This window comes from Schistocerca americana, chromosome 4, assembly GCF_021461395.2.
Source record: "Schistocerca americana isolate TAMUIC-IGC-003095 chromosome 4, iqSchAmer2.1, whole genome shotgun sequence".
Taxonomy (NCBI): Eukaryota; Metazoa; Arthropoda; class Insecta; order Orthoptera; family Acrididae; genus Schistocerca; species Schistocerca americana.
In genome coordinates, this window is record NC_060122.1 from 151,652,211 (window position 1) to 151,661,427 (window position 9,217).

General features: G+C 48.0%; 1 protein-coding gene across 1 annotated transcript; it reads left to right on the forward strand.

The window, feature by feature from the left end:
* Positions 1-8,329: 8,329 nt before the first annotated feature.
* Positions 8,330-8,836, forward strand: LOC124613321 (cysteine-rich hydrophobic domain-containing protein 2-like). The gene has a single exon (XM_047142019.1). The coding sequence runs from the start codon at positions 8,330-8,332 to the stop codon at positions 8,834-8,836; it is 507 nt and encodes a 168-aa protein (XP_046997975.1).
* Positions 8,837-9,217: the final 381 nt, after the last annotated feature.

Below are 9,217 nucleotides of genomic sequence, written 5' to 3' on the forward strand. Positions count from 1 at the left end.
GGTCTCTGATGGGCTAGATGGGGCGTATGGAGGCACCATTAGTTCATGGGCGGTTCCTCGGAAAACCCCACAAGAAGGATTTTGTACTATATTTTCGCCGTCATCAGCGTGACCAAAACCTAGCCTAGGTTTACAAGACGGCTACGTACAGCAAATGGCTCAAATCTGTACGATATACTCCTAAGATACTGATCTCGAACAACAGTGAAAATTTTCTTGGTATCTTTATCCGTTTCCAAGATACGGAAGTTCAAAGTTAGCATGCTTGTACACAAAGAATCTGATATGAAGGGAATTATAACTAACAAATAACCGCAGAAAATTGGTGAAATTTTAACGATTTATTCTGTAGGTTTTTATCTAGCAGAGCCACCTTCCCGTTTTCAAAAATCTGTCCGTTGTCGCGAAACAGCTCAAAAACATGTTTTTTAGGTTCTAAAATCCAGCCGCAGATTCTGAGATGGCTGTGCACAAATGGCTGTAATTTATACGATTATATTCCTAGAATCCCGATCTCGGACAACTTTGAAAATTTTCTTCATATCTCTATCCGTTTCCGAGATACAGAGGTTCAAAGTTACTCTTCTTGTACACGTAAAATACGCGCGTAAAATCCAGTGCGAGGCGAAAACGTAGTTTATAAAGTGACTTACCACTAAGAAAGACGCTGAAAAGTGCCTCCGTTTCATCTGGGGGCCTCATGTTGTAGTACTGAAGCACTTGCAAAATTTTTTCGCACGTAAAATGCGGCCTGAGGTGTAAAATTAGTTTTGCGATATTTCAGTTTCACATACATAAACATCTAAAATTTACTGACCAAAGCATTTCTTTTGTTATTAGTTACATACCCTGTTGTAGTAGAGAAAAGTAGGGAACCAGCGGACATATGCTTTTATCTGAGCACAAAAAAGTCGAGTATGTCCATGTTTATTTAAAAGTCTCTGTCTGAAAAGTGGGGTACCAGCTGCCTCATTCCACTTTTAAAAGTTTTTCCAACGCTTTTGGCATGCGAAGAAATTCACGATTTTTTATTCTGAGAGAGAAGAAGACAGTAGCAGTGGCAAAGATGGAAAAGTAATAAATACTGGAAGGTAGTAAATAGTGACTGTATTATAGAAAGAACGAAGGAGATAATGGCAGTGTGAGAGAGTGAGAGGGACACATTGGCAGTGGAACATAGCTGCCAATGATAGAACAGTGCCAGGATAAGAACGAAGGAGACAGTGCCAGGGTTAGAGCAATAAATAGAAAGACAAAGTGGAAATGGGTGTGATCCAGTGATAGTCATAGGCAGACTCTGTGACAATGACAACGAGGCTGAGGGATAGTGACAGTGAGAAGAGACAGCAATAGTAGGCAGGAAGGAATGAGGTATTAGCAGTGAGAGAGAACAAGAGACAGTGACAGTTCCAAGATGATACTCCAGGCGGGTGTAAAATGAATGTGCGCAACGGAAAATAATAAACGCTAAAATGAAGATTTGGACCTGTCTGCCTAGGCCCTGAAGCAGATCTTAGGATCTCTTAATTCTATAAATTACAACCTAAACATAAATGAATGATGAAGGCAACTAATCCTACTAAATGAAAAACGTAGTTCCTGCTTATATATTTATTGTAGATTAAGATTCCTAAGATTCCTAAGTTAACATTACTCATCAGTTGCCCAACTTTGCCCCTTAATATGACTGCGCGGTCTAATATCAATAACGCGAGCTGACTGACATCATCTACGTACCAAACACTAGAAGACACTACCTTCAAAGATGAACTACGGTGGTGTAGAACCTCAGTGGGAATCAACTAACGTGATCACAGTTGTTTAGCTTTTATAGCCCTGATAAACCGCAGCAATTTGCGATATCACCGTATGTACTATATCCGGTGCGTCGAAGTGCTGGTTCTCGTATTCGTCTGCGACGACGGATGAACTCCAGCCACAAATAAACTCTTTCAAACACTAGGACGGCAGAAGGTTGGTCCTCTGACTAATATACTCTAATGCTGTCTTCTCCTCTCTGTGTTCTACAGACGAGAAGCGCGAACTCCCAACCACAAGGACGGAGTTCAGATAACATCTCAACGTAAGTATACGTAGAGGAACTGCTCTCAATTACTGAATGCTGCGTACTCAACGACGACTTCCAACCCGGAGGTGAAATAGTATAGGTCGCAACAGTATAGTTCCTAACTGTTCTAGCTATAAACTCTACGGAAATCAAAGACAGCCAGTCCGTCTGTACCAACAAAACTGATATCGAGCGACCGTCACACACGGGCGCTCACAACAGAAGACCTCTCCTCTCCACCGCTGGCTTCCCAGCAACACTCGGCTCCCCCACCATCATAATGCCGGAAACGAATCATATTTCCGAAACCATGGAATATTCTCCCTCTCTATAGATTCTTCCGAACGCCGACCAACCATATTTTAGTCTTTTGTCGTCCAGATCGGAAAGTTTGCGAGGAAAAACCTATACCCGTACAATGGTACGCTTCTGAGTAAAAATCCTTGGAAATAACCCAGCCTGCGTGGTTTCCGAGGTGCCGCTTCTCCGTTCCTCTCACCTGCGTCCAAGATTTTCAGCGTTCATAAATATTATCCGGTTATCCTTCCGGCCCCTACTACAATAGCGGCCGGCCATCACCCTATGTGCTCCAGAGCTCAGGTGCAACGACGTCCGTCTAACTAGTTTCTGTGTTTAAGCAGGATCAACACCTGTGTGGGCTTTCCACTCAGAGCTTGAGTTCTGCCTGCCGTTTCATCTCCACTGGCGTTCCAACCTCTACTAGTACAGGCAATCATTCATTTCGCCGTTTTGATAATAAAGACACTCCGTCACCTTTCATGCAACAAGCGTTAACAATTATTTACATGGCGTGCGTGACAATGTCAGTCTCCTTTATGTATTCATATATACGATGTACAACCTATGAAATGATAGCTAATTTTGTTTGTAGATCACGGCAAAATATGTGGATGAGTGTTTGTAAGGTGAGAAATTATAGCCACCTTACACAGTGAGGGTAGACATTAGTAGTAGGACAGGACGAATGGAACTGAGACTGCAACACAGGACACAATGACAGTTAGAGAGACACTAAGAGATAATGACAGCGAGTAGGGCTGAATGAATGAGTGAGAAAGAGAAAATGCGAGTGGATGGGTATGAGGGACTTACGGCAATGGACTAATGGGTGTGAGCGACTTAGAGTTTGTGGAACCTGTGGGAGTGTAGAGGTGATTTGCATGTTAAAAAGAGCACGAACTTGCTCACAAGCCAAAATTTTGGGGGATTTTTTTAAAGGTGCTGAGGAAGGTAGAATGAGAAAGCTGGTACCTTCTTTCCAGTCAGTCTTTTAAATAGACAGGAACATATCCGAATTTTTCGTAGTGTTGTATGCCCATCTGGCTCTCTGCCTCCACTTAGCGCAATCTTGATAGTGGTCAGGATGGAGACTCACTTTCCGTGTGAAGGTTCCCTAGCCTATGTTACCTGTTTCCCAGTGAAAACTCACTTTGTGCTATTGATTCTTGATCTGTCAGAGGTAAGTGTTCATAACACCGTAGACAACTTTTCTTCGCCTTCTCAGTGATATCTGCCACTATGTAGCGTCTGCGAATTTCATCTTTGGTCGTATGATCGTGAAGTGTCGGGCGAGACGGCCACCGAAGAATTTTGGTATCCCTTACAGTAAGACGTTGCTCTGCTTCTCTCGTTGCGTGCCAACATTTTGCCTCGTAGAGGGCAACTGCGCACACTGCAGAGTCGCTAGTTATCACAAAGCAGAAGCATCATTGTCTACCATTGAAGACTTTCATTGCTGACACGGTATGTATTTTCTTGAACAAGTGAAACATCGACAGAGATTTTTGAGAGAGGCACTAGAAGATAATTCAAACTGTCATGGACAAACTTACCATCTAATGCCCAAATACACAAGGGGCGTTCAATAAGTAATGTCACATGCTTTTTTTCTCGGCCAATTTCGGTAGAAAAAATGCGGAATATGTTGTGAGACATCGTGAAATACTCCCACTTGAGCCCCTACAGAGTCACGAAGTTCCGATAGGTGGCAGGCCTATACATAGCTTTCAAAATGGCGTCTGTGATGGACGTGTGTTCCAAACAGAGAGCTGTTGCGTGATCAGGGTCCAAACCTGGGACTCCAGATGGCAGAGCTGAAGCTGGGACCCACCGCGCCATATTTTGTCAGGAGGCTGAGCAAGTCCAAGAGCGTCAAGGAGCAGTGCAGAGTGATACAGCGGTAGTCGGTAACATTTGTTTATTCCGATAATTTACAGTGCTCGATGGGTGAAGCATAGTGTCAGCGTGTCGTGCTCGCGCTGTCCTGCGAGTCCAGCTGGCTCAGCAGACTGCTGGTATGGTGACGCCGCTATTGCTGTTAACAAGGCCGCCCTGCTGGAAGTCGGCTGTGCTATCCTGGTCGTCGCCTACTGATGCGTTGCGACTTGCGCCACGCTGGTGCCTGCGATTCTGGAAACTGCTACGATCTCTGGTCGTCACCGCCCTCCGCCCCATTTGGCCTGCTCTGTCCGACCATGGGATGAAGGTGGGTGTACTGGTCAACCGTGACCCTCGGGCCGCCGCTGCTCCAAGGACAGGAACAGACTCGAACCTGCGCCCTCCTGGATGCTGTGCCACAACTTGCCACTAGTTGTGCTTGCCAGATGGCAACACCCACCACTGTCTCTGGCACTTTTGCAGTGCTGCTGCACCTCCCACAGTGTACACTTCGCCCGGACCCTGATATGCCAGGTGGGAAGCGAACGTGGTCTGTAGACTCGAGTGGAACCGAGCCCCCTTCTGGACCTGCTGCAGTCCACTGTCACTGCCCTCCATCAGGCAGAGCATGCGATACGAAAGTTCCAGGCTGCCGTTCTGTGCTGCCCTGGTGTTATGTCCCCAGAGGCAGAATATAGCCCGAACAGGTACATAGAAACAAAGTACATGTTTATGCAGAATACTTATAACAAGGTTGCCAGACTGGCCCCTATAAGTGTAGACCAGCACAGGTCCGTCCTGCCGCTCGACTGACCTGGCACACACTGTCTGTTTATATTGGTTACTCCCTCGCTTCTGACATAGTGTCAGCGAGAGATAGAAACAATGGCATGGATAAATTCCCACACGCCAGCCACTTACAAATCGCCACTCTTGGCTCTGGCCTAGTGCCCCGCCTCATACATAACAATAACATAAAGGAATGCTGCAGTTTCCCAACTCGTTGTTGCTCCACTCAAAACAGATCGTGTGTGCAATACCGCCATCGCAGCTCCACGCCCACGAGTCCCATGTTTTCTTTGCCTGTCCTGCTGGCTGTCGACTGTTACCACACTCTGCCAGCGGCCCCAGATTTCATCGCCCAAACGCGCCTTCATTGAATTTTGATAAAATTTCGCTTTCCCTCGACTAGGACTGACACTAGCGCAGCAGAGCTATCACTGAATTTCTTTTGGCAGAATATCAGAGCATTGCAGATATTCACAGGCGCTTGAAGAATGTCTACGAATGGTGGCCAGCCGCACACAGCTATGAAAAAAATGGTTCAAATGGCTCTGAGCACTATGGGACTTAACTTCTGAGGTCATCAGTCCCCTAGAACTTAGAACTACTTAAACCTAACTAACCTAAGGACATCACACACATCCATGCCCGAGGCAGGATTTGAACCTGAGACCGTAGCGGTCGCGCGGTTCCAGACTGTAGCGCCTAGAACCGCCCGGCCACTCCGGCCGGCCACAGCTATGACTCCTGCAGTATTGAAATATGCGGACACTCTCATTTGAGGTGATGGACGGATCACAGTCATGCACCTCGCTGCACATTTGGACATCTCTGTCGGTAGTGCTGACACACTCGTCCACCAGGTACGGTAATCGAGGGTGTGTCTCCTCTGAGTTCCCCACTGTCTAACAGAAAATTATTAAGAGAAACGAAGGACCATCTGTGCGAAACTGCTTGCGCGTTGTGAGGTTGATCATGACAATTTTTTGTCAACATCAGCACTGGCGAAGAAACATTAGTTCGTCACTTCGAAATGGAAACAAAGTGGCAACCATAGAGTAGTAACGCCACACCACCTCTCCTGCGAAGAAAAAGTCCCCGACGCTGTTCTGGGACTCTGTAGTAGTTATTCTGTTTAATGTGCCCCCTCATGGTGCAACGATCAACTCGGAAGTGTTTAGTGCTACCCACAGGAAATTGAAGAAACGAAAATTCAAGCGAGCTTCTCCTTCTCCATAACAACGCAAGGCCTTGTACAAGTCTGCACACCTGAGAGGAGCTCACAAAACTTCATTGGACTTATCTTCCTAACACACCCTACAGCACGGATCTCGCACCACCAGACTTCCATTTTTTTGGCTCAATGAAGGATGCCCTCCTCGCGAAACAGTATGTGGATGCAGCAAGACATTGGCTCCAACGTTGAGCGTAGAGTGGTATGACGTGGGCATAAAGGCCCTCCCAGTAAGGTGGCATAAGGCAGTCGCAGTAAACGGAGATAACGGCGAAAATAGCCTAAAGAGTGAGGAATAATAGAGAGAGATGATAGAAGTCATGGGATAATGATATGCACATATACGTACATATGGCGGTAGTATCGCATACAAAAGGGGTAAAAGAGCTGTGCATTGCCAGAACTATCGTTTGTTCTCAGGTAATTCATGTGGAAAGGTTCCGACGAGATTATGGCCGCACAAGGGGAATAAACAGACTTTGAATGTGGAATGGTAAGTGGAGCTAGATGCTGTTTCGGAAATCGTTAGGGAATTAAGTGTTCTGAGATGCACAAGAGTGTGCGGAGAAGACCAAATTACAGACTTTGTCTCTCACCATGGACAACGCAGAAGACGACGGTCTTCACTCAACGATCGGGAACAGTGTTTGCGTGTAGTTGTCAGTGCTAACAGAGAAATACACTGTGCAAATAACCGCACAAATTAATGTGGTACATATGACTAACATAGCGTTTCCATAAGAACAGTGCAGCGAAATTTGGCATCAATGGGTTATGGTAACAGACGATCGACGCGAATGGTGTTTGCTAACAGCAGGACATCGCTTGCAGTGTCTCCTCGGCTGGTCACCATATCGGCTGGACCTCGGACGACTAGAAAACCGTGGCCTCGTCAGGTGAGTCCCAATTTCAATTGGTAAGAGCTGATGGAACAGTTCAGAGTGTGGCGCAGCACCCACGAAGCTATGGACCCAAGTTGTCAACAACGCACTGTGTGTACTGGTGGCTGCATCATAATAGTGTGGGTTGTATTTACGTGGAATGGACTGGGTCCTCTGGTCGAGATGAAGCGTCCATTGACTGGAAACTGTAGACCATTTTCGGCTATCCATGGAGTCCATGTTCCAAAAGAATGTGTCATGTCACTGGGCCAGAATTGTTTGAGACTGGTTTGAAGAATATTCTGGACAATTTGTGTGAATGATTTGGCCACCCAAATCTTCTGACATGAATCCCATTGATGGGATATAATCTAGAGGTGAGTTCATGCACAAACTCATGCATTGGCAACATTTCGCCACTATATGGGTAAGAGTCAGCATAGCCTGCCCGGTTGGCCGTGTGGTCTAACACACGGCTTTCCGGGCGGGAAGGAGCGCCGGTCCCCGGCACGAATCTGCTCGGCAGACTTGTGTCGAGGTCTGGTGAGCTGGCCAGTCTGTGGATGGTTTTTATGTGGTTTTCCGTCTACCTCGGCAAAGGCTGGCTTATTCCGCCTCAGCTACACTATGTCGGCAATTGCTACATAAACAAGTTCTCCACGTACGCATACACTACCATTATTCTACCACGCAAAAATAGGAGGTTACACTGGTCTGGTGTGAGACGTCCCCTGGGGGGTCCACCGGGGGCTGAACTGCACAATAACCCTGGGTTCGGTGTGGGGTGGCAGAGGGGTGAAGTGGACTGTGGTAGTCTTTGTGGAGTATTGGACCACTGAGGCAGGGATGGAGCCTCTCCGTCGTTTCTAGGTCCCCGGTTAACATAACATAACATAAGAGGCAGCATGGCTCAGCATTTGTGCAGGGGACTTGTAATGGCTTGTTGTGTCCGCGGCATGTAGAATCACTGTACTGCGCCAGGAAAATGGAGGTCTGTCACGATATTAGGGGGGATCCAAGACTTCTGTCACCTCAGTGTATCATGTATTGGAGTCATGAATAAAAGCAACCAACTTTTAGAAAAAAAATGTTATTATATATATAATAAAATAGATTATTTTATCTGAATCAAGCCAACACATGTCGGCAATGTTTCACTTACGACAGGAAGCGGAGCAGCACGGGATGACCGACTGCTGCATGGTGTACGCGGACGACGCCAGCGACGACGAGGATGTCCGCCCCGACAAGTGCCTGGAGGAGCCGGTGCTGGTGCGCGCGGCAGTGCGGCGCGGCACGCCGGCGCTCGGCCTGGCCGCGTGCTTCAGCGACGAGCTGCCCGAGCGGCTGCGCGGCCGCGTCGCGCCCGAGGAGTTCGCGCGCAGCGTGTGGCGCGTGAACGCGGCGGCGCGGCGCGCGGCGCCCGGCTGGGCGCGCTGCGTGGCGGGCTGGGCGGGCTGCGCGCTCTGCTGCTGCACGCTCGGCTGCTCCCTCTGGCCCGCGCTCTGGCTGGCGCGCCGCTCGAGGCGGGCCGCGCTGCGCGCGCTGCGCCGCGAGAACGCCCGCCTCTACCGCCGGCTCGGCCTGCGCTGGCGGCTCGCGCGCGTCGCCAGCGTCGACGCTCCCGGGCTGTCCGAGTACGTGCTCGCGATCGACTTCCTGCCGCCCAACGGCATCTACAGTCCCGACTGAGTGTGGACAGTTCACAGCACCTGAAGCACGACCTACCTCTGACCACACTTTGGTCTCTATTTTTGACAGTTATATTGAACAAGATCATCCTTTGATTTATAGTGTTTTGCAAGAACACAGAAATAATTATAGTAATGAGAACTGCTGGCTTTTGAAAAAAAGAAAGAAAAAACATAAATTCTTCTTGACTCATTTACTATGTGTCATCATTAGTGAGCCTCAATTTTACAACACCGAGCGAGGTGGCGTGCAGTGGTTAGCACTCTGGACTCGCATTCGGGAAGGCGATGGTTCAGACCTGCATCTGGCCATCCTGATTTACCTTTTCTATGACTCCCCTAAATTGCTTCATGCAAATGCCGGGATGGTCCCAGCCCAGCC